The sequence below is a fragment of the Camelus dromedarius genome, chromosome 12 (genome assembly GCF_036321535.1).
Source record: "Camelus dromedarius isolate mCamDro1 chromosome 12, mCamDro1.pat, whole genome shotgun sequence".
NCBI classification, from domain to species: Eukaryota; Metazoa; Chordata; class Mammalia; order Artiodactyla; family Camelidae; genus Camelus; species Camelus dromedarius.
This window is the reverse complement of record NC_087447.1, coordinates 46,448,378-46,473,014: the sequence shown is the minus strand read 5'-3', so window position 1 is coordinate 46,473,014 and position 24,637 is coordinate 46,448,378. Positions and strand designations below refer to the sequence as shown.

The window sequence follows — 24,637 nt, the reverse complement described above, 5'->3', positions numbered from 1 at the left end:
GATTTGCATGGGAGAAAGCCTTTCTTTACACTAAATTGAGATCTGCTATAGGAAGCACATGGGGTCACACAGCCAGTCAAGTGATAGACCAGGGACCAGACTAGATTTCCAGATTCCCAACCAAGTGCTTTTCCTGCCACATTGTGATGAGTTGAGTCCAAGCACAGACCCCAACTCTCAGAAATATGATGATTCATTGAGATGACCTGTACCTCCAGAGAGCAGGGAAAATTGCTTAGATTGGCTGTATGACCAGGAGAGGCAGCTAATGAGGGAAAAAAGAATGTTCTAGTCTGGCAGCAAAAAAATATCTCCATCTGGGTTCTGGTTGACACTACTGACTGTGACCTTGAGTAGGTTACTTTCCTTCTCTGAGCTTGCTTTCTTGTATATAAAATACAGAGAATAATCCTTGCCCTTTTTCCCCTCCTGGGAGAGTTGTAAAGCTCACATAAGATAGCAGAAAGAACCCTGAAGTATCATACAGAGGCATTGGAGAGGGTCTTGGTAGTAGGAAGTGGCCTCACATCCTCTTGGCTGCGCAGGTCCGGGAGGCCTTGAGGAAAGCAGAGAAGGAGCTGGAATCACACAGCTCCTGGTATGCGCCAGAGGCCCTTCAGAAGTGGCTGCAGCTGACACACGAAGTGGAGGTGCAGTACTACAACATCAAGAAGCAAAATGCCGAGAAGCAGCTGCTGGTGGCCAAGGAGGGGGTGAGACCTGCCCTCCTGCTGCCTTCTCCTCTCCTCCTTCCCCCTCTCTTTTCCCTGCCCTTCTTCCTCCTCTCCGCCTCTCGCTGTCCTTCCTGTTGGACAAAGTGACATCCTGGTGTTGGGTTCAGTTTCTTTTCCTAATAATGTCCTCAAGCTTCTGGAGGAGGGAATGAGGGTGTGGGGCTATTCCTACCTGCCTTCTGGGAAAGATGAAGCAAGTAGAGGCAGGTAGAGGGAAGTATCTGCCGGCCCCAGCCTGCCATGGGGACAGACTCCTCCTGGGGCCAGGGTACTGTCAGGGGATCCCTTTGCTTCTCTCATTGTCTCCATTTTCTCTCTACCCCTACTCTTTTCTCTCCCCTTGCCTTCCTTTTCCCTTTCCCTTCTTCTCTTCTTTCTTGTGCAGCCTAAGCTGTGCTAGGAGAAGGGGGACCCAGCCATAGAAAAGCATTTCTCATTTTTCCAACCTCTAATCCCTGCTCTTTTTAAGCTGAGGGCCTCATCTTTGCAGGCTGAGAAGATAAAAAAGAAGAGAAACACACTCTTTGGCACCTTCCACGTGGCCCACAGCTCTTCCCTGGATGATGTGGATCACAAAATCTTAACGGCTAAGTAAGTAGCACCTGTTGCCCAGCTCTGGCGCTGTCCATCCCATCCTCAGAGTTTGAGGGTGTCCAGGGCCTCCATCCTCAATTCTATTTCTTCACTGGTAGAGGTTCAGCTCTGGTCTCCTGCCCCAGCCCTAGCTATCTCCCACCTTGCTCTTAATTTTCTGATTTAGTTGTGTTTCTTATTTACACATAACCTCCCAACTTGTTCCTCTGAGAAGAGGCCTCATTTCTCATGGGACTCACACCTAGCCCATGGCTGCCATTTTCTTTCATCTGTCTTCAGGCAAGCTCTGAGCGAGGTGACAGCAGCACTGCGGGAGCGCCTGCACCGCTGGCAGCAAATTGAGATCCTCTGTGGCTTCCAGATTGTCAATAATCCTGGCATCCACTCACTGGTGGCTGCTCTCAACATAGACCCCAGCTGGATGGGTAGTACGCGCCCCAACCCTGCCCACTTCATCATGACCGACGACGTGGATGACATGGATGAGGAGATTGTGTCACCCTTGTCCATGCAGTGTAGGTGACCTCTTGGGTGGGGACGAGGGAAAGAGCCTTTGATGTGCAGATTGAGAAGTTGGCCTCTTCTGTGCTTAAGCAACATATGAGGCAGAAACCAAGGAAGGTGGTTCAACTCAGGACCTTGGTTAATAAAGCAGAATTTGCATCAGGATATTCCCTTATAGTTGTCCTTTTGGTTGTTTTTCCTTGCTATATGCTCTGCCTGCCCTCTGGGTCTATTGTGTTAAGTGTGTCTCCCTTCACTCTTTGTGTTTTTTTAATCCCTTTATTCTCCTTTTTTCCCTTCCTATCTACCTTTATAAAAATAATCTCCTTTAGTGGTTCATAATATAAAAATGGCATTCATTTTGACTACTTATTGCTTTTATTTGTTTTCATTTTATATTTATTATTCTTAATTGCTAAAGTAGATGAATGGAATGATGTCTCTTTCTTTTCAATTATTTATTTATTTATTTATTTTTAACATTTTTAAATTGAGTTATAGTCATTTTACAATGTGTGTCTTTCTTTTTGCTTTTTTGTGTGAGGTTTCATGGAGCAATAGTCCATTACAGTGATGCAGCCTTAAATCCTCCAAGTCAGAAAGACTTTCTTGTCCAGGAGGGATCTCCTGCACAAGGATGTCCGGGTTTCCACCTGCCCTCTTGGCCCTCCCCACCCTCTGTCCTGGGTCTTCCCTCCCCTTTTTCTCCTCTGTGATTGGCAAGAGCCGAGTAGAGCAGAGTCAAAAGAGACAACACTCTGTGGGAGTTCTTCAGTGAAGGGAGGGACATACCCCTTACTGACACAGTTGAATTTTTCTCTGGATCAGAGGCAATTTTAGATAAACAGAATAGACCTGTATGGGAAAGCTGTTGTCTGGGTCCATATCCCATGAATGCAGAGGGGGTGGCAGAAAGCTGGGCTGGATTAGGGGCTCACTTTCAGAAAGCCAGATTCTTTAATCAGGCTGGCTTCCAGCTCCAGACAGGATTTATTTGTAAATTTCTTCAGTGATAATTTGCCTCTGGCCAAGCCTCTTCATTCCCTGGTCTGATATCTTGCAGGACTTTAGTCAAAGGTCCAACAAGGTTAGGATCACCAGCGGGCAGAGCTTGATCCTGACATGTTGATCTAAAGTCTCCTATGTTCTCTGGGTTGGGAGGGACCTTCACTAGCTCTGAGACACCCACCCCTTGCCCCCGGCCCTTCCCTTGTCCCATTGAGGGGCAGGGTGAAGCCCTCTGTAAATCAGATTCTCTTCTCCTTTTGGCCTGGCTGTTGGACCCTAGATGCTGCCTGGCTGATGGGGCGTAGGTTCAGTGACCGCTCTCTCTGCTCAACATCCGTCGGCTCGGATGATCAGTCCCTCTGGAAATACCCGGGTTTGAGGAGCCCCTTTGGGGCCTTTGTTTTTCTGACTTTTGGGACTAAACTATCACTCCTACCCCATGGGCCCCTTCTCCTGCCTGCCTCACTCCCCTGCCTGTGCCCACTATTCCTGCACCACTGTCCCTACTAACATGAGGGAAGGGTTCGGGGGTGAGAAGAATCAGCCTGCTCAGCTGAGGGCTGGAGAGAGAACAGCCATGGTGATGGAAGCCTTAGGTTTCTCTTTTCAGCTCAGCTAGACAGATAAAGATGTCCTGGTGGCCCTTCTTCTAGCTGGGCTGAGATGCAAAGAGGGAAGGAAGGATCTTCCTCCTCTTTTCTCTTTCTTTGTTTCCCCCTTCTTTCTCCCTTTCCCCTTCCTTATTCCATGATTCCTCTTCCTCTTCAGCCTCCTTTTCAGGCCTTGAAAGCCACCAGCCATAGAAGCCCTGCCTCCCCAGCTCTCCATCACCATGGAACTGTGCTCTCTCCCTAATGGCCCTTCCAAGGCTTCTGCCATCCTTGTGACCTGGCCCTTTCTCTCATCTTTAAGGAGAAGGCAGGGAGGCCCATCTATCAGGATAGAGGAGAGAAAACAGAGGTGTGCATTCTGTTTTCAGCTGGAGCTGGGAGGAGGCCCAAGAGGGATGCTCTATCACATTCCTAAGTTACCTGGTACCCACATGCCCCTCCTCTGGGCATGGCGGTCATCATCTTCCAAGAGCCTGGTTTGGAGCATTAATCCAAGATCTGGTTCTTTGTTGGGTATACGCTTATTAGAGGAAGTTTAGAAAGTAAAAAGAGTAAATATGAGCATTAAAAAGGCACCAGTAATTCCACCATATTTGAGCACTTTCTCTTTCAGTTTTTTGTCTCTGTGAATTTTTAAGTAAGTTTTTAATGTGGCTAAAATAATGATAACCACTGCCATTTATTGAGTGCCGTGGACTGTGTCAGATACATTTAAAACATTATCTTGCAGCCTCATGACAACCCTGCAGGATTTTATAAACTGGGAATTTAAATAGGGAAGTAAGTTGCTCAAGGTCACAGCTAGAAATAGAAAGGCCTGGTTTTAAACTCTTGTCTTTTGTATTCCATAGCTCAAGGTGTTTCTTTTACATGTAATTTTGTATCCTTTTGTTTTCCCTGAGTGTTATAATAGACATTTTTCTATGTTCTAAAAATATTTTCATAAGCAGCATTTTTAAAAGCTGTATAACCTTCCGGCAACTGGATGTATTACCAATTCCCCAGTGTTTCATCTTTATGTTTACTTTCATACAACTATTAACAATGATGTGATGAATATGTTTATATATAAATCCTTGTCTAAATTGTGAATTATTTCCTGAGTTTGGCTTTCTAAAAAGGCTGGTTCTTAGTGCTCTCCCGGACCTTGTCCCAAACCCCTATCTTACCCTGTCCTGCCTGTGTCCTCCCACTAACTGCCTTGCCATCTCCTTTTATAGTAATGTTTGCCCTAGGTCTCCTTCCATTGGAATTGCCACTAAAACTGACCTGGGCACCTCATTTTCAACTCCCCCTTCCTTTTAGGGCCCCTGGTGGGAGGTTTGGGGGAGGAGGTACCCCGTTCTGTAGATTGGGCACCAAAGGCCCAGAGTGGTCTCCAGCGAGCATTTCTCCATGGGCAAACCTGCTTGCCTGCCAGCCCAAAGTAGGCTGGCCCTTCCTCACACTTTCTTCACTCTCCTTGCAGCCCCCAGCCTGCAGAGCAGTGTCCGGCAGCGCCTGACGGAGCCACAGCATGGCCTGGGATCTCAGAGGTTGGTAGAGGGCGAGGCTGGCCACTTCTTGACAAGCCGGGTATCTCTGCAGCGAATGCGCAGCCTTTCGTCTGGACAGTCTTTCAGTTCTGAAGGCCTCGGGACCAGCGCTCCATATGCCTCTGCTTCTTCTTCCTGCTCCTCTACTACCACCACCACCACTGCCACCACCACCACCACCTCCATCACCACCGTCCATGTCCACCCTGTTTATTACCACCACAGCACTTCCTATTTCCTCCAGATGGAGCCCTACCCTGACCTACCCGCTTCTGACAGCACCGCTGTGATGCCTTGGCATTCAGAGAGCTTGGGGTATCAGCTGTCTCTCTTCTCTTTTCTTTCTTCCCTTCCTTACCTCTCTGCTGCCTTTACCTTGGCCATTGCCTGCTGGCTGCTGCTTGGTCAGCTGTGGGGGGTGTGCAGTGGTCTACCATCTCCTTGTCCTGTCCTTTCCCAGTGTGGGACTCCTCCTTAAGGTCAGTCTGACTCCCCACACCTCTCTTCCCTTCTCTGTTTAGGGTTTGCTGACTCTAAAAATGAGTAACAGCCCCCCTCCCTCACAGTCCTATAGCACTTTGGCCTAAACTTTCCCATCCATTATCCTAGTGGAGTCCTTTCTTCCTTTACTCCTTCAACAAACATTTATTGATACTCTCTGCCAGGCTCTGCTGGGCATGGGAATTCACAGATGATAAGATACAATCCCAGCCATCAAGAATTACAGTCTGGTCTGGGAGAGGTACATAAATAATTATGAAACAAATTGATAAGTGCTATGGGGGTGTTGAAGAGGCAGTGACTAACAGTGTGAACTTGGGTGGAATGCTTCACAAAAGGGATGACATTTGTACTAACACCCTGTGTGTAGGAAAAGGAGAAAGTGCATTCTAGGCAGAGGAATATGCACAGGCAAGGAGGTTCAAGAGTACCTGATATGTTGTGGTTCAAACATTGGCTATGTGTTGGTGGGAAGGTGTAGTAGATGAGGCTGGAATGATGAAGGGCTCTGAAAGGCTTGGGACTTTGGCCATTACCCTTTAGGAGATGGAAAACTGCGAAAGGGTTTCTAAAAGAAAGTGAATTGGTCAGATTTACATTTTAGAAATAACATTTTAGTGTTATTTAGGCATGTATAAAGGAAAGAATGGGGAGACTAACTTGGAAGTTATTGCAGTAGGCCATTAGGGGAGGTAACGGGGTCTTGGGATGTAAAGGAGAGGATTAATTTGGTAACTGGCTGTGAAGAGTGGAGGAGAAGGAGTCTAGAATGACGCCCGGATTTCTAGCTTGGGTGACTGAATGGATGTAGTACCCTTCATGGAATTACTCTTCAGAAGAGGGGAAGCACATTAAGGGGTTTTGGACAAGCAAAGTTTATAGGTCAGGCAGACATTAAAATACTCATGTTCAGAGTAGGAGGTTAAGGTTCTGAAAGGTTAAGTAATTTTCCCCAGGTCCCAAAGCTAATTAGAAGCAGAACACAGACTAGAACTTGGCTTTCCATTTCAGGACACTCTGTTGGATATTATTATCCTTCTACAAGGTCTCAGTAAGTGAACTGTATGAGAACTGGTGAAAAGCTTTCTTCCACAGCCTGGTCTGGCTAGGGTCAGAGATAGTAGCCTTCAACTTGCTTGAGGCAAGCTTAGAAGACCCTCAGAAAGTCCTTTTCCTCTGGAAAGACCTCTCCTCTCTGATGTTGTGACCACAGCCCAGTCCTGGTCTCTGGGCTGCAGCCTGCATACCCTGTGGCTTCCTTTTGGTCCTGCCTCACTCTGGATACCAGTCTCTCTAGCCCTACCCCTCAAACCTCTGGGTAGGTATCCTTGAGGTCTGTTCCTTTTTCTTTCACAAAAGGACAGCCTTTACTCGTGGTATCACAGAGCTGCTCATCTTCATTCCCATCCTCATTTTCATCCAAAAGCCTAGGCAGGGAGATTGCCTTTCCCAATACAGATGGAGAGAACTGAATTGTATTGGGGGCACTAGAGGATGCTATGAATCTCATGCTTCAAGGCCCAAGCTGAGGGCAGTGGGGAGGGAGGGTGGGGAGATTCCTGAATCTGCCTGGCCTGTTCACTACTTAATTTTCTTTTGCACCATGCATCAGAGGATCATCTCTAAAGGCAAACAGGCTCTCTAGTAAGGTTAGTAGCTTGGGGTGGGAGCCCAAGGCAGCCCAGCATTTGGGGAGGGACACCCCAGCCTATGAATTATCTCAAAGGTTCAGGGAGGGAAGGTGAACTTGCCTCAGTGGGACTTTTCCCTCCTACATCTACCCAGACTTCCTCCCAGGTTCTTTTCTTGCTTTGGGAGTCCCAGCTTTTAGTTGATGATGGAGACATGGAGGGATGGAAATCATTACCAAATGGGACAGTGGGCCAGGAGGAGTGAGTCTGAGTGGGCCCCAACCTTTTGACCCCTCTTTCCTTCCTTGGCATTAGAAATATAGGCTCCTGGGATCCTCGTCTCCTCAGCCTAGAGGGCCCCTTGTCCTAGTGTGGTTGCAACCCAGAACTTTGGTACCTTGCTCAGTGGTTCATATGTGTGTGGAAAAGGCAGGCTATAGAGAGGACCATCTTGGGACTTAGAGAAACAAGGACACATTTAGATAGAAGCAAGGACACCATCAGAAATATGAAACCAAATATGACACAGAATATTGGTAAACACTAGAGCAGGTGGCTGAAACAGTATTTGGAATGGGAGTAGGAGCTGGGATTATTCTCTGCTGTCCCCTGTCTCCAGGAGGGGACTGGCCCCGAGTGGCTGCTTAGTTAATTGTTTCCTACTGAAAATTAAATCTACAATAGCTATGAGCCAACCTTCTGCTTTTGCCTGTTTTCAGAGCCTGGTGCCCTCCCACAGCCTCCATCTTTCCAGGTCCTGCTGTGCTCCCCTCTCGCACTCATGACCCTTTCCTTTTGGTTTTCTAAATTGGATGTTTAAACATTTCCCTCAGCCCTCTCCTCTGCCTCTGCTGTGAGTTCTCAGACCTCTGAGAAAGTGGAAGGAGGATTAAAGGATGCCAGGGGGTTCCCATATCTACCTTTCCACCTGTAGGGGAAGGAGAGGTGGCATTCAGCATTAGTTTCATGGTTTTCTTAGGAATAGCCAGCCCCTTAAAGGGTCAGTCCTGGACTAGCCTCTGTGCACGCATGTCCAGTGTGCAGTGCCATGTCCCCATATAACTCAGCCTTGCAAAGAAGCCTCTTGTGACTGGCCTCATCATCTTCATTCCCACAATACTTTCTGCTATTCCAGGTGCTTTGCCAACATATTGAGCCTCCAAACAGTCTTGCAGGATAATTGAACTGGTACTCATTTGGCCAAAATTGAGGACCAGCAATATTAGATGACTTGTCCAAGGTCACACAGCAAGTCTCAGGCAGAGATGGAGGTTGAAATAGACCTTAGGACTTCTGGTGTGCAGTTCTTCTGAACCACTGCTCCTTAAAGGCCAATGTCCTGCCTTTCTACACCTCCCTGTGTTCTCCCTGTCAGCAGAGCTCTAAAAGACCCCAGGCTTCCTGCTGCCAGCTGACTTTGGTTTGAACTCTGAAAAATTTCTTTGTGACCCCTCTGAATCCTGAGATAAGGTTGGAAGGGGCAGCATCTTGGCCTTTTGGGGTTGGCTGAGGGATTGTTTGCAAGGCTGTTCTAACCTTCTCCGCAGCCTGGGTTAGGCCCACTTACTGCATGTGCCTTGTTCCTTGGGGCCTGGCCCAGACTGGGTGTGTCCCGGGGTGTGGCAGGAGTAAGTGGGGGAGGAAGGCATGGAAAATGGTGACTCCAAGGAATATGTGGGTTCTGTGTTACCTTAGGGTTGAGTCCTAAGAAAACTAGTCAGCTATGGGAAGCAGAGATGAGGAGGATGTCTGTGGCATTGAAGTCTATGGTTGTACCAGTTTAGGGCCTGGCCATTCATCAGGGGTGGGGCTCAGGCATTAGAAAGCCCTTTGACAGACAGATGATGGTATAATGACGTTTGTTTTTGCTTCTTGTTGTCTGTCTCTACTCTATCCATCACTTTTCCCTCTTTCTTTTTCTTTTTGTTTCTCCCCTTGGTCCTTCTTCTTTCTACCTGCTCTCCTTTCACTTTTCTTCCTCTCCAATTTTACTCTTTTCTCCTTGTCTCTTCTCCAATCTATCCTTACTCCCTCCTCCTGCCTCCTCTCTTATCCTGGGCTCACGGCTTCCTCAACTTCCTTCTGTTTCTCATTCTTCCCTCTTTCCTACCTGCCTCTTCACCTTGTTTTATCCCTCCACCCCCATTTTTCTACCCTGTTCTTGTTTTCTCACGGGGTCCCTCTCTCCTCTTCAACTTCCCCTCCTGCCCTCCTATCCTCTTTGTGTCCTTTTCTTCCTCTGGCCTGTCTTACAGGGATTTGACCCATTCCGATTCGGAGTCCTCCCTCCACACGAGTGACCGCCTGCGTCTGGCCCCCAAGCCTCCTCAGATGGTCCGTGCTGCGGATGAGGCTCTCAATGCCATGACTTCCAATGGCAGCCACCGGCTGATGGAGGGGGTCCACCCTGGCTCTCTGGTGGAGAAACTGCCTGACAGCCCGGCTCTGGCCAAGAAGGCACTACTGGCGCTGAACCATGGGCTGGACAAGGCCCACAGCCTGATGGAGCTGAGCTCCTTGGCCCCACCTAGTGGTTCTCCAACTTTGGATTCTTCCCGTTCTCACAGCCCCAGTTCCCCAGACCCAGACACACCATCTCCAGCTGGGGACAGCCGAGCCCTGCAGGCTAGCCGAAATACACGCATTCCCCACCTGGCTGGCAAGAAGGCCGCGGCTGAGGAGGATAATGGCTCCATTGGTGAGGAGACAGACTCCAGCCCAGGCCGGAAGAAGTTTCCCCTCAAAATCTTTAAGAAGCCTCTTAAGAAATAGGCAGGATGAGGGTGGCAGTGGCAGGACAGCTTGTCCTTCCCTGGTCTTCTGCCTCCCCTTCCCTTCCTTCCATACCTGGCCTCCAGAGAGGGGCATGGGAGGGGCTGGCCCCAGGGATTGGGCACTGTACATACCTGTCCCCCGTACCCTTGGGCTCTTCAACATTATTTATTAACTGACCATCATGGCCTGCCTGCCCTGCCTCCCTCCCAACCAGGGGCTGCTGCTGTCACTTGCTCTCCACTTCAGTGCATGTCTTAGTTGCTGTCCCCTCAACTCCCAGCTCCACCTCTGGGGTCCAGCTTCTGTCTCTGCTGTCCCAGTTTTGAGGTTTGGTTTCTTGTTTCTCTCTGTCTCGTGCTTTCAGGCTTCTCCTTCCCACCACTCCCCAACTTCCCCTAGCAGTTGGGGGGGGAAGATAGGAGGAGTAACTACTGACACCTGTGCCTCAGATCTGTTCCACCCCACTGACGATGGTTCTGTTTGCCCCAGACTGGGGCCTAGGACCTAATATTTGAGGTTTGTTCTCTGGGAGTGTGGTGGGCCAGAGGGAACCTCGGCCTGGAGCTCACTCAGGCCTCCAGGGGTCCATGGGGGAATGAAACCAGTTGCCAGAGAACGAGCCACTAGAGTTTTGAAGAGAGGCCAGGCTAGGGGATAGCTCAAGAGACTTCTCTTAGTTGGGGGATGAGTAGATGCCAGAGACGTGGGCCATAAAGCAGTCACCTTTTCTCTCTTCTCTCACCCACACCTGCCTCTCTCTTCTCCCTGCTCCCTCACACTGCAGGAGGGTTTGTCTATAAGAGGTGCTGCCCAAATGCTCCCCAAGCATCAATACTCCTAGGCTCAGGACAGTCTGCTCCCCTGGCCTTGGGAGCCTCAGCCATGATACAGGGCTCTAATGGAGCCCTGGAGCTGTTGGGCAGGATGTTGTTGCATTTGAACTAAAAGACAGTTTAAAATTGAAAAATGAAATCTCCTGAATTTCCCAAGTGCCTGCACCACATACTCCCCTCGTCAGACCCCATTTTCATATTACTGTATAGCCTGGGCCAGAGGCTCAGAAAGGACACAGCCGGTTTAGGGAAGGGGGTGGCTCAGGAAGATGGTGTAGGTCAAGGCGGCTGTGTGACCACTTCCCCCCACCCTCCCCATCCTCTAGACAACTCTCTCTCTTACCTATTTTTGCTATGGCTGTAAAGGTATTTTCCCTCTGCCCCACTCCCTGCCATGTCTTTACTCTGGGATCCTATTTTGAGCCTGGGGTAGGGGCACCTGGGGCTGGTCTTAGGAGGGTGCGAGACTGCTTTGTACCCCCTGGACACCCTCACATGGGTTTTTCTGTGTTATTTCATAAGACTCTTTGAAGTCCAATAAAGCATGTAGGAGATTTTAACCTCTGCCTGCTTTGACTGACTCACATTGTGTTCTCTGTGCTCTTTGTGGCATAGATGATAGACTGAAGAAGAGACATTTCTTCCCTGCCAAGGGAAAATGAAACTAATACAGATACCTAAAAGCTCTCTGGGTAGGGTTACCAGATGAAATACAGGATGCCCAGTTAAAATTGAGTTTCAGATAAATAACTTTTTTTTAGTATAATTATGTCCCATGCAATGTTTGGGACACATTTTTATTTGCTAAATCTGGCAACCCTAGCAGTAGGCCATCCTGACCATGTCTATCCTGCAGCTTCACCTATGACTTTTAGAATTATGGGCATACATAGTTTTATTGCACTTTGCAAATATTGTGTTTTTTACAAATTGAAGATTTGTGGCGAGTATGTCTTATCAATGCCATTTTTCCAACAGCATTTTTTCACTTCATGTCCCTGTGTCACATTTTGGCAATCCTTGCAATATTTCAAATCCTCCACTAGCAAAAAGATTATGACTTGCTGAAGGCTCAGATGGTGGTTAACGTTTTTTAGCAATAAAGTATTTATTAAAGTATGTATATTATTTATTTAGGCATAATGCTGTTGCACACCTACAGGCTACAGTATGGTGTAAATGTAACTCTTACATGCATCAGGAAACAAAAAAATTCGTAAGATCTGCTTTATTGTGATATTCACTATATTGCAATGGTCTGGAACCACACTGCCAATATCTTCAAGGTACTGCTGTACTTCACAGGAAGCTTGGGGCCACGTGGAGGGCAGTAAGGAACAAATGCAGAGTTTTAGGGAGGGGATGCCAAATGAGATTTCATAAAAACCACTTTGCCTAGCCCAAATCAGAAGCTTCTACATCAGTCTTGTGAGGCATGTCTCATCTATTCTTACTCCCCACGTTCCGTCACCAAGTGCTGCCTATTCTACCTTCACAGGGCCTTATTGCTTACCTGTCTCTGGCACTACCCATTGGCTAATTCTAAAAGCAAATGGGTCATAGCACTGCCCTGCTCAAAATTCCGCCAGGGCTCCCATTTCTGTTAGGATAAAATCCAAACGCCCTTGGGCCTAACAAGGCTCTATCCAACACGATTGAGTGCAAGGTTTCCGGCCGACCTAAGGATCTTAGGGCTCCCGGCTGCCTCCGGGTACGGATCTCAGGCTAGAGCCCACATCGGACAGCAGTCTCGGGTTATCATAATGTAAGTCGTCAAGACAATGAAGAAAAAGTGGATGGTTTGGGGTTTTGTTATTTAAAAAAATTCTCCAACCGCCTTGACCTCGGCGAGGCGTGCAGGCAAGAGGGGCGGAGCCAGCCCTGGCGGGCTCTGCGTGCTACGTGCCGCCGCAGGGCCCCAGATTCGGCCTTGCCCACATTCAACATGGCGGCGGGAGAGCGGCGTTCCCGCCAGGCGTGTCCACACAGTGTGGCCGGGGGTGGGGTCGGGTAGGGAGAGAGGCGTTGTCTCCGGTCTCTGCCCACACTCAACATGGTGGCTGCGAAGAGAGGCCGACTATCTGCTAGGCTAGTCCTGCCCACCGGCCGCGGCGCTGGCAGCGTCGCGTAACGTCATTCGAGCTTCGTCGGGCGGCTTTTGCGTCGCGCCTGGCGGGAGCGGGAAGGGGATTCGGATTGCTCCTCCCTGCTCTGTGGAGGGACGTGCTTTCTGGGCCTGCATTTGAGCAATCCCTGGAACCCGACCTTCGCTCTCTGCCACCTCCTCGATCCCGCCGGCCCCTCAGAGCTGCAGCCGCGTCTCTCATCCCTCAGCGCCTCAGCCACTAGCTGCGATGCATGTGATCAAGAGAGGTGAGAGGCCGGGAAGGGGTGGCGGGTGAGGACGCGCGGGCTGCCGCCTCTCGAGCAGTTAGCCGCGCCCGCCCGCCTCCGCCGCTTCCCGCGCTGCCCGCCGCGGCTTCCCGCCCTGTCAAGCTCCTGTTCTTCCGTCAGTCGGCCTCCAACCCCGCTCCGGCCTTAGGTCTGCGCCCCTCGGCTCCGCCGTCCGGCCGCATTTCTAAAGAATAGCTCCCCTTTATCGAGTAGTTCCAGTGCGCGCCAAGCACCTTCCACTCAGTATTTTATTCCTCACCGCGAGCCTCTGACGTAGGGGTTATGAAGAAACTGAGGCCCAGGAAAGGTTCGCGGACTTACTCACAGTGACTCAGTTGATGAGGTCAAGGTTCGGACCCACGGCTAACAACAGACGTTATTTGAAAGGCTTGGGGAACTGCCCTACTCACGTAGGGAGGTAGGAAAGCAGGGGCCGTGCACCTTACACGGGCACCTACCTGCTTTCTGATCTCTTGTGGGTGAAGAACGTTAGACTCAGACACAGACATCTCCACGGAGTCTGCCCTTCGTAGAGGAGGGGATGTGTTACCGTTTGCCCCAGGAGTAGCCTCAGAGGAATTTGGGATCCAGACTACCTGGCCTTCCCCGAGATGGGAAGAGTAGGGTGGCCGAGACAGCTTCTGGCCGGGTGGGGACCGGGAAGAGCCAGGGACTTGTGTTCTTCCTCAACGGTTATTCCCCGTTAGACTTGCCGAGTACTTCCTTTGTGCCAGCCCTTTGATTCTCTGAAATTAATTATGAGAGGAGACAGCCCTGCTTCGGGAAAAGGTTTAATCAGGTTGAAAAAACAAGAGCAAAATATACTTTTAACAGAGAACCATGATATGGGACAAGTACGAACAAGTTTTGAGTCGACTCTAATGCCTCTGTTAAAACAAAGTTATTTCAAAATTGTAGGCACTTAGTAAATACTGGTTGACTGACTGTTTTGTCTACTAGGTTGTGTTTCAAAAATGGGGACTTTATACAAATGAGGAGCTCTTATGATAAATCTGTAGCAGATGAATTGAAAACTTGTGGACATCGATTTTTGGAGTGGGTACCACCTCTGTCAACCCTTTTGGGTCCGCTTTTTTTTAATTCATTTAAAAATATTGATTTAGTTAATAGTTAATTTACAATGTCATGCTAGTTTCAGGTGTACAGCAAAATAATTCAGTTCTACATATATTTTTCCTTTTTCAGATTCTTTTCCATTATAGGTTATCACAAGATACTGAATATAGTTTCTTGTGCTATACAGTAGGTCTTCATTATCTGTTTTATATATAGTAATGTGTATATGTTAATCCCAAACTCCTAATTTATCCCCCCCATCTTCCCCCTTTGGTAACCATAAGTTTATTTTCTATGTCTGTGAGTCTATTTCTGTTTTGTAAATAGGTTTATTTGTATCATTTTTTAAGATTACACATATAACTGATATATGATATTTGTCTTTGTCTGACTTCACTTAATGTAATAATTCCTAGGTCCATCCATGTTGCTGCAAATGGCATTATTTCATTCTTTTTTATGGCTGAGTTATATTCCATTGTATATATATACTATGACTTCTTTATCCAATCATCTGTCGATGGACATTTAGGTTGCTTCCATGTCTTGGCTATTGTAATAGTGCTGCTTTGAACATTGGGGTACATGTATCTTTTCAAATTAGAGTTTTCTTCAGATATATGCCCAGAAGTGGGATTACTGGATCATATGGTAACTCTATTTTTAGTTTTTTAAAGAACCTCCATACTGTCCTTCATAGTGGCTGCACCAATTTACATTCCCACCAACAGTGTAGGAGGGTTCCTTATTCTCCGCACCGTCTCCAGCATTTATTGTTTGTAGACTTTTTATGAAGGCCATTCTGACTGATGTGAAGTGATACCTCCTTATGGGTCCACTGTCAAATACTGTAGTTTAAAAAGTACCACCTACAATAAGCTCTAAAAGGCAGATCTTACTTTGTTTCTCATTCCTTCAGAGAACGTAATTTGATCAAGATGGTTCACTGCTAGATTCTGCCAGTGAGAATTCAGCAAGTCTTGTTAATATGCAAAATTGTACTCAGATTTGTTTTTGTTTTTTATTTCATTTTTGATTTTTAATGTGCTTAGTTCCCCTTCCTCCTGCCCCCCTTGTTTTGGCATGACAGTGTAGTAGCATACTAACTCCTGTAGTTTTTGTTAATTTTAATGTAATTATTCAGGAGGGCAGCTAGCAGTCAACCTAAAGTACTTACTGAATGTGCTAATATCTTGCTAAGCACTCTGAGGGAAATAATAGAGGGAGAAGGTATCTCCATCTTCCACAATCTTAGGACTGTTAGGGATGTAGGAATAATCCACATGAAATTTGTTACATAACAGAAGGGAATAGTAGATGAATTGTTCTCATCTGCTATCTTGGGCTGTTTTTCTTGTTGGGACAGTATTGTATTGCTCAAGGAGATTAAAATAAAACAAGAAAAAGTTCAGAACCATTGGAATAAATGCAATGTAGCTGAGTTGTAAAGTGAGCTTTGAAATTCAGTATTGTGTTTTCAAAACTGGATTGTAACCCACGGTAAAAATTATATTTTACATTATGACTGAGTATACACAGCATGTATATGTATGTATTTACATAAAACTGAAATGAAAGTTTGCAAAATAATACCTTCTAAAGTATCCATTTGTACTCTGATAACTTCTGTTCCAAATCCTTTCTCTATTGCTCCTCCTCTTCTCCCTCCCTCCCATCCTTTCTAATTCCCTTTATAGCCCATTGTATTGTTTTACAACTCTGTGTGGATGCTGTACTGGGTACTGAGGTTACAGTGGTGAGTAGGCATACATGGTTCTTGCTTTCAAAAATCTTACAATCAATTGAGAGAGATAAACGAGAATGTTAATATAAAATATGATAAATATTGTCATAAGTAAAGTACAGGCTATAGAAGCCCATTCATTCAATTATTCAGAAAGTATTTACAGTCATCCCTTGGTAGATATCTATGGGGCATTTTGTTGCAGGACCTTCTGTGGATACCAAAATCTGTGTATGCTCAAGTCCCATAGTCCCATAGTTTGCCCACGATCTCTGCCGGTTCGGTATCTGCGGGTTCTGCATCTGCGGATTCCAGTTCCACATTGACGTATTAAACCAGCCGTGGATCATAAATAATATACGACCCGTGGATGGTTGAATTTGCACACGTGGAACCTGCAGATACAGAGGGCTGACTATTCAGCACCTCTTTTGTGCCAGGAACTGTTTTAGGTACTGGGGATTTGGCACTCAGCAAAACAAGCTAAATCCTTTTTCTCATGGGGTTTACATTCTGGTGTGGGTAAGAGTAGTTAAGTGTATACAAGAAATAAGTTGACGTGTAAGAATGAGTTAATTTCAGGTAGTGATTAGTGAGATAATGGTAGTAAAACAGGGTAATATGATAAAGATGAATGAGAAGATAATCTTGGATTGGATCCTCGGGGCAGAGCTGACCATGACTAAGAGCAAGTTATGTGAAGATCTGTGGGCTGCACGTTGTGGGCAGAGGGAATAGAAAGTTTGTGTCTTGTAGAAGAGGCACATTCTTGGTACAGTATTAGCAAACTCCTCCTGAAGAGAGAAATTAAAGAAGATAGCTTATAACCAAGAGGAAATCAGACAATTAGTATTCTAGAGCATTTCATAGGAGGAAGAAATCAATGTGAGTTACAGTGGTTGGGGCAGGTTTCATGGACGTGGTGAGAGTTGGGAGAGTGAGTAGGAGTTAGATGTATAGAAGGGGGGAAGAGGGACTTCTCAGTAGAGTAAGGTATAAATAAACAGTGATGGATGTGGGAGTGGGAGGCCCCATTGGGACTTTGAATACATCACAGGGAACAGTAGAAGAGATGTGGGACCATATTAAGGTTTGAGAGAAGGGGATAATAATGTAGGCAAGGAAGAATAGGGATTAGTCATATGATGAAATCAGCATGTGGGTTGAAAAATGACCAGGTGGAATGATAGGAAAATGACCGGGTAGAATGATAGGCTAGAGAACAGTGGATCATTGGTTCTTTAGCCCTTTAGTGTGCCTCGCCTTTCCGATGTGAGTTAAGACTTTTACTGTTGTACTTTTTGTCAGTGTCCTGATTACTTTGGCAGCTGCAGAATTCTCAGTTTGCTAATATTGCTTTATGGTCACCTGCCTGCCCAGTTAACCAGTTGGTAGAGCATTCAGGACTCAGTCCCAGTGTGGACCTGTCAGTTTACTCTATTCCAGAGTTAAACACTGCATGTGTGAGTCTGGTTAGAAAAGATCACAATGGTAATCAGAAAGACAAGGGCTATCTTAGTTAATATATTAGTGTTTTAAGAAAAACTGACTTGTTCCATTGATGACAGGTTAGTAGTAGTATCTTATTGTTCATTTATTTTTCATCAGACATTTGAGAACTTACCTTGGGCCAGCTAGGACTTTTTGTTTGGAAGAACAAAGAGCAATAGGATCTAAGATCAAAATCATAAAAGGACTAACTAGATAAGTTCTACACATACTTGCTTTCATATCCCCAAAATAAAAACTAAGAGATTACCTCTGGAAGATTGTCTTGAGTTACAAATAGAAGTACCTCTTTATATGATGTGAAGTATATTCACGATCAGTAATTACTCCAGGAGAATATGTAAGCCAGATTATCATGAAGGTGTTAGAATGGAGACAGGTTTATAAATCATTTAGCATTCAATAAATATTTGAATACCTTCTATGTGCTAGGCCTTGGTCCTTGTTCTGGGAATACATTGGTAAATAAAACATGACAAAATCTTTTCCCTTTTGATGCAGTTTGGTGTAGCCACTGTGGAAAACAGTATGGAGATTCCTCAAAAGACCAGGAATAGACTTACCATATGACCCAGGAATCCTGCTCCTGGGCATATATCCAGAAGGAGCCCTACTTTAAAAAGACACCTGCACCCTAATGTTCATAGCAGTACTATTTACAATAGCCAAGACATGGAAACAGCCTAAATGTCCATCAACAGATGACTGGATAAAGAAGAGGTGGTATATTTATACGTGGAATACTATTCAGCCATAAAAACCGACAATGTAATGCCATTTGCAGCAACATGGATGTTCCTGGAGAATGTCATTCTAAGGGAAGTAAGCCAGAAAGAGAAAGAAAAATACCATATGAGATTGCTTATATGTGGAATCTAAAAAAACCCCACACAAAACATATATACAAAACAGAAACAGACTCATAGACATAGAATACAAACTTGTGGTTGGCAAGGGGGTGGGGGGTGGGAAGGGACAGAATGGGATTTCAAAATTAGAATAGATAAACAAGATTATACTGTATAGCACGAGGAAATATATACAAGATCTTGTGATAGCTCACAGCGAAAAAAAAATGTGACAATGAGTATATGTATGTTCATGTATAACTGAAAAATTGTGCTCTACACTGGAATTTGACACAACATTGTAAAATGACTAACTCAGTAAAAAAAAATGTTAAAAAAAAGCATTACGTAGCTCAAAAATAAAAGTTTGAAAACTAAAAAAAATAAAATCTTTTCTTTTTTTGAAGTTATATTCTAGTGGATGGGTGGGGAGTCACACAATAAACATACATAAGTAAAATAGAGACTATGTCAGATGATCATAGTGCTATGGAGAAAAATAAAGCATAGAAGGAGAGGGGGATTAGAGGGGCAAGGTTGTGTTTGGGGCATTGCAATTTAAAATAGGGTGATCAGGGAAAGCCTCGTTGAGAAAGTGACATTGAGTAAAGACCGAAAAGAGGTGTAGGTAGCAAGGAGCCAGGGTTGCCAGGGTAGAGTGAGCGAGGAAGGTGGGAGAGTAGGAGGTGAAGTTGTAGGGGAAGGGGACACACAGGGCAGGTTGTGTAGGAGTCTGTGGACTATTTTAATGATTTTTGACTTTGATTCTGAAAGAGATGATAAACTACTGTTGGGAGTTTTGAGGTGGGTAACGACATGATTTTGACCTAAGTTTTAAAGAATAATTCTTTATATTTATATGTATATATTTTTAACTGAAGTATAGTCAGTTTACATTGTTGTGTCAGTTTCTGGTGTACAGCATAATGCTTCAGTCATACATGAACATACATTTATTCATTTTCATATTTTTTACTGTAAGTTATAAGATATTGAATATAGTTCCCTGTGCTATACAGTATGAAGTTGGTGTTTATCTATTTTATATGTATTAGTATCTGCAAATCTTGAACTCCCAATTTATCCCTTCCCACCCTCTTCCCCCACTGGTAACCATAAGTTTGTTTTATATGTCTCTGTTTCTGTTCTGTAAGTAAGTTCATTTGTGTCTTTTTTTTAGATTCCACATATAAGTGATAGCATATGATATTTTTCTTTCTCTTTCTGGCTTATTTTACTTAGAATGACAGTCTCCAGTTTCATCTATGTTGCTGCAAATGGAATTATTTTATTATTTTTTATGGCTGAGTAGTATTCCATTGTATAAATATACCACAACTTCTTTATTCAGTCATCTGTTGGTGGGCATTTAGGTTGTTTCCATGTCTTGGCTATTGTAAATTAGTGCTACTGTGAATGCTGGGGTGCATATATCTTTTTGAATTAATGTTCCCTCTGGATATATGTCCAGGAGTGGGATTGCTGGATCATATGGTAAGTCTATTTTTGTTATTTTTGTGGAATTTCCATACTGTTTTCCATAACGGCTGCACCAATCTACATTCCCACCAAAAGTGTAGGATGGTTCCCTTTTCTCCCCACCCTCTCCAGCATTTATCATTTGTGGACTTTTGAGTGATGGTCATTCTGACTAGTGTGAGATGACATCTCATTGTAGTTTTGATTTGCATTTATCTGATAATTAGTGATATTGAGCATTTTCTCATGTGCCTATTGGCCATTTGTTTGTCTTTATTGGAGAATTGCTTGTTTAAGTCTTCTGCCCATTTTTGGATTGGGTTATTTTATTTTTTTATTATTAGTTTGTAAAGAATAATTCTGTCTGTCATGTGGGACAAGGGGGGAAACAGATCATTTGGGAAATTATTGCAGGAATCCATCTGATGTATAATGTAAGGGAAGAGTTTCAGTATAGAATTCCTACTTTTTGAAGATAAAAAAAATCTCTTGGTGAATCTCATGGGGATCTGAATCTTTTAGTGTTTTATGTTGGCCAATTAAAAGAAATTTACATTGTGATTACATTTGATTCTTTGACGTTGCTGTCTTAACAAGTACTAACATGAGTTACACGGTTTGATTCTTCAGATGGCCGCCAAGAGCGAGTTATGTTTGACAAAATTACATCTCGAATCCAGAAGCTTTGTTATGGACTCAATATGGACTTTGTTGATCCTGTAAGTAAATAGGGTTTGTATCTTGGGTTCCTTGCGTCATTTTTTCACTTGTCTCATCTCTGGCCCTTCACTTACTTGGTAAATATTTTGGTTTGGTATTTTGCTCATGGCCTTGAATATAAAATGTGAACTCATTGCTTAAAACATTTTTTTCTAAATTTTTGTTCTGTGCTGTGAGTTCTGACTTTTCAGAGAACTATAAAAGTGAGCAAAGAAGAAGACTTGATGTGAACATTTCGTGTTAGAGACTTCTTTGAGTAAATTATTCGTAAGTGGAAAAGCCTATAGTAAAGCTTATTTTGGAATTGTGGTCATTTGGGTAGAAGTTCTAGTTTGAAATTTGCTTTTTTGTTATCTATGTAGAAAGAATACATTAAAGTAATATAAAGTAGATTTCATGGCCAACATTTGAATTAAGGAGAGCCAACTGTTCATAAACAAGTTTCGCTGCTTTTTTCCTTATCTTCTGTAACTCCTTTACTCTAGACCCTCAGTATCCCTTATCTAGACTGCTGTCTGCAGTGGTCTCCAAAGTGTCCTCCTGGTCTTCCTCTCAGCTTACAGTCTTCAGATACATCTTCCACATGGCTTTTAAAATGATCTTAGTAAAATGGAGTCTCTAAGAACCTTTTTTTAAACCCATCCATATTGCCCGATCCTTATTTAGGTATTTTATCTGTGCTACTGTAGCACTTGTGCTGGCCTCATAGCATTAACCACATAACATACAAATTAATTATATGTTTCTGTCCTCCCCTAGAGTTGTGGGTGGTCTGTATCTTATTCTTGTGATATCCACAACGCTTGACACAAATATAATTAGATGCCTAATGCAGTACTGAATTTCAGAGTGCAAGGGTGCTGGAGCTGACTCGAGCTTTTTAGGGAAGATTTAGTTGAAAAAGTCTGTATGCTTTTAGAAAGGGCATGGCTGGCACACAGATGCTATTTTATTCTGAGTTCTGATTACTTGGCATGTAGCACCGGAAACTATTTAGAAGACTTCACCACTCTTTACTGAACATGACTGCTGGATCTGGGAAAAAAATGATCAGGAGCAACCTGAGCTTAGGTCTAAAATGTAACTGGAATAGATTTTAAACTATTAGTTACACACACTTTTTTGAGGGAGGCATGTTTTTTGGTCAACTATGAAAAGCATTTGTTTTCTGTTGGATTAATCTTTTTTTTTTTTTTTAAAGATTCAGTAAACACAAACATATATACAACTTAGAATTTGTCTTTCCTGACTTGTGCATTATGTGTTTTTTAAAAAAGGATACCTTGTACTGTATGGTCTTGAATACAGTGATATGCAGTGAAGTTGAATGGGATATGGAGCGAGAAGACTTAGACAGTAACCTTGGGCAAGTCCCAGTGACCTGAGCCTTAGTTCCTCGTGGTAGTGGTAGTTATACCCATCTCACAGGTAATTGTGAAATGTCACGGAAGATTATGAAAGTTGAGATATTTGGTAATTTGTGAAGTGTTAAAGAAAGAGTAGTCGTTAATTACTTGATGACTCAGCCCCAGCTCTAACTTACACCTTTATCTCCTTTCATTGGAATGATTCAAATTTGATTCATTTGCTTTCCTGTACTTGCCCTTAGATAGAATTTGGGGGAAATGGGTAAGTATGTAGCTCCAACCCTGATTACGTAGAGAGAATTTGAATGAAAGATGGGGAAATACTTAAAGAATCATTGGTCTGTTTTCAGCTGTTTCCCTGTGTGACTGTTAATCTTTGCAAAAGCTTTACTTAGATTTTTAAACTTTATGTATTTATTTTTAGTGATGATCTCTTCATTGTATATGTAGTATGCGTTATATAGCAGCTCTGTTGGCTTATGAATTCTCATTACTAAATTTTCTAAGCCCACCATTCTAAAAGGTAATTTTTCAAAAAAGGAAGTTGTCTGTTTTATTTTGATATAAATTTGATTGTTAATTGCTCTCTTAAGGAAGCTGTTGGTTCTTGGGAAAGCACAAATAATTCTTGGTTTTGCTTTTTCAGGCTCAGATCACCATGAAAGTAATCCAAGGCTTGTACAGTGGGGTCACTACTGTGGAATTAGATACTTTGGCTGCTGAAACAGCTGCGACCTTGACTACTAAGCACCCTGACTATGCCATCCTGGCAGCAAGGATTGCTGTCTCTAACTTGCACAAAGAAACAAAGAAAGTGTTCAGTGGTGAGTCTAGAGGAAAAGAGTTAGAAAGAATTTAGTATTCTCAGAAAATTTATAAGGGTACTAGAATGAAACCTTGAATGTCAAAAGAAAAGTTACATCTTATTCAGAAATGCAAAATGTGCAAGTGCAGAGTGGGGACTAGAACTTCCTGTTTCTCCATGCTGCTGACTTGCTGCATGGAAGAGTCAGTGGATACTTTTCTTTATCTTTTTGTTCTCTCTTTTTTTGAAGCCCATCTTCATGCTTTTGATGGTGGCAGGGTTGGAAAAAAGAAAAATATTTATTGATAATTTCTGGGTTAAGCAAAATGTTACAGTGAATCTTTTGTCACCATTAGCAAACACTTCATTCTGTCACCTCCATTTTACAACTCAAGGAATGTGGGCAAAGGAAGGTTAAATAATTTGTTTATAAAAAGTGGCATTTAAGAAGTCAGCTGGTAGACCGAGAGTAGAAATCTTTTGGCTTTCAATTCCAGATTATGTTAGGTGGGGCCTTAAACGTTATATCTCCCTCTTCAGTAGGTTTATTGTAAAGATACCTGTTCTCCCAAAATTAATATATGGATGCAAGTCAATTTTTATCAAAATGCCAGCTCTGTGTGTGTGTGTGTGTATTATATGTAAATGCAGAGGACCAAATACTGCTATGATGTCTTGAAGAAGAGCAAAGTGAGAGGGTTTATAACTAAATGTGCGTTTATAAAAGTGAAATGCTTGGGTTGATAGATTTTGAATTTTAAGTCGAGTTTGTTTTTTTAGGATAAAAGAACTTGAGAAGAGGTTGTAATTTTTTTTTCTTTATTTTCAACCAATAATTCTCAATGGGGCGAGGTGTCAGAATCATCTGGCAGTCTTTTTCAAACTTGTAAGAGCCTATGCTCATTCTAACTTTGGAAGATTGTTTCCAAACAAAGAAGTGTTTCCTTATTTAGCTAATAAATATATATTTCCATATAAGTTTATTTAACATGTATATGTTTATTGAACGCTTTCTATGCTAGGCATTGAGGTGGGCTGGGATGAAAAAAAGAGTTGAGAACCTGAGAACCACTGTTTTAAACTATTAGCTATGAAGTGATTTTGATATTTTAATTTTCTGTTGTATTGTTTTTAGATGTGATGGAAGACCTCTTCAACTACATAAATCCACATAATGGCAAACACTCTCCCATGGTGGCCAAGCCAACACTGGATATTGTTTTGGCCAATAAAGATGTATGTATAATGCTTTTCTGATGAAAAAATTTTTATAGATTCTTTTTTTTTTAAAGTAACAAGCACATTTAAAAAAATTTAAACACTACTAAAGGCATACATAAAAAGTAATTCTCTCTCCTTCTCTGTATCCTGGTTTTCCTTTCTAGAAACAACAAAGTTTTACCATCTTAAAATGTATTTTTCCAGAGCTGTTCTATAATACATATATTTTTCTTCTTAGTGGTAATGTACTGTGCATAATATTCTTGTGGACACTTTTTTCACTTACGAGTATATCTTAGGGGTAGTTCTATATTAGCATTTATGAATTTACCCTATCCTGTCTAACAGCTGCATAGCATTCCATTCTAGAGATGTATCATCATTATACATATATGTATACGTAAGAATTGCTTTAGTTGATGATACTTGTTTTCCATCTTTTGTTACAATGAATATCATATGGTGTAGTGCTTTGCTCGTAGATGAGCATATCAGTAAGACAAATCCCTTAAGTGGAATTGCTGAGCCAGAGTATATACAATCAGAATTTTAGTAGACATTGCCAAACTGACTTCCAATAAGGTCGCTCAGGTAAAAATTTTGCAAGATTTCCTTGCTCAGCAATTTAAAAATTATCCACTTAGGTTTCAACCCCTTTCTTAACTACATCCCAGAAGATAGAAGGGAAAAGATGGGTAAGTCTAGCCAGCCCTTTTGCACATAGGATTCATTTACCATGGATATATG

At 43.6% G+C, this 24,637-nt stretch overlaps 2 protein-coding genes across 5 annotated transcripts in view; both read left to right on the top strand.

Moving 5' to 3' along the window:
• The window catches only part of STIM1 (stromal interaction molecule 1), a 169,725-nt gene extending 158,439 nt beyond the window's left edge, over nucleotides 1–11,286 (top strand). For 3 of the 4 annotated variants that reach the window (XM_031460206.2, XM_031460207.2, XM_064492641.1), the window contains 6 exons: nucleotides 546–713; nucleotides 1,225–1,325; nucleotides 1,608–1,843; nucleotides 3,121–3,213; nucleotides 4,920–4,986; nucleotides 9,374–11,286. In XM_031460206.2, coding sequence (XP_031316066.1) covers nucleotides 546–713; nucleotides 1,225–1,325; nucleotides 1,608–1,843; nucleotides 3,121–3,213; nucleotides 4,920–4,986; nucleotides 9,374–9,890 — 1,182 coding nt within the window. In that variant the 3' untranslated portion in view covers nucleotides 9,891–11,286. The remainder of the gene's footprint in view (nucleotides 1–545; nucleotides 714–1,224; nucleotides 1,326–1,607; nucleotides 1,844–3,120; nucleotides 3,214–4,919; nucleotides 4,987–9,373) is intronic. The other variant, XM_010988888.3, reaches the window with a different exon arrangement.
• Nucleotides 11,287–12,731: 1,445 nt separating this feature from the next.
• Nucleotides 12,732–24,637, top strand: part of RRM1 (ribonucleotide reductase catalytic subunit M1) — a 34,386-nt gene continuing 22,480 nt past the window's right edge. The window contains exons 1-4 of the mRNA XM_031460196.2: nucleotides 12,732–13,099; nucleotides 20,408–20,496; nucleotides 22,511–22,688; nucleotides 23,805–23,905. Of these exons, the coding sequence (XP_031316056.1) occupies nucleotides 13,081–13,099; nucleotides 20,408–20,496; nucleotides 22,511–22,688; nucleotides 23,805–23,905 (387 nt within the window). The 5' untranslated portion in view covers nucleotides 12,732–13,080. The remainder of the gene's footprint in view (nucleotides 13,100–20,407; nucleotides 20,497–22,510; nucleotides 22,689–23,804; nucleotides 23,906–24,637) is intronic.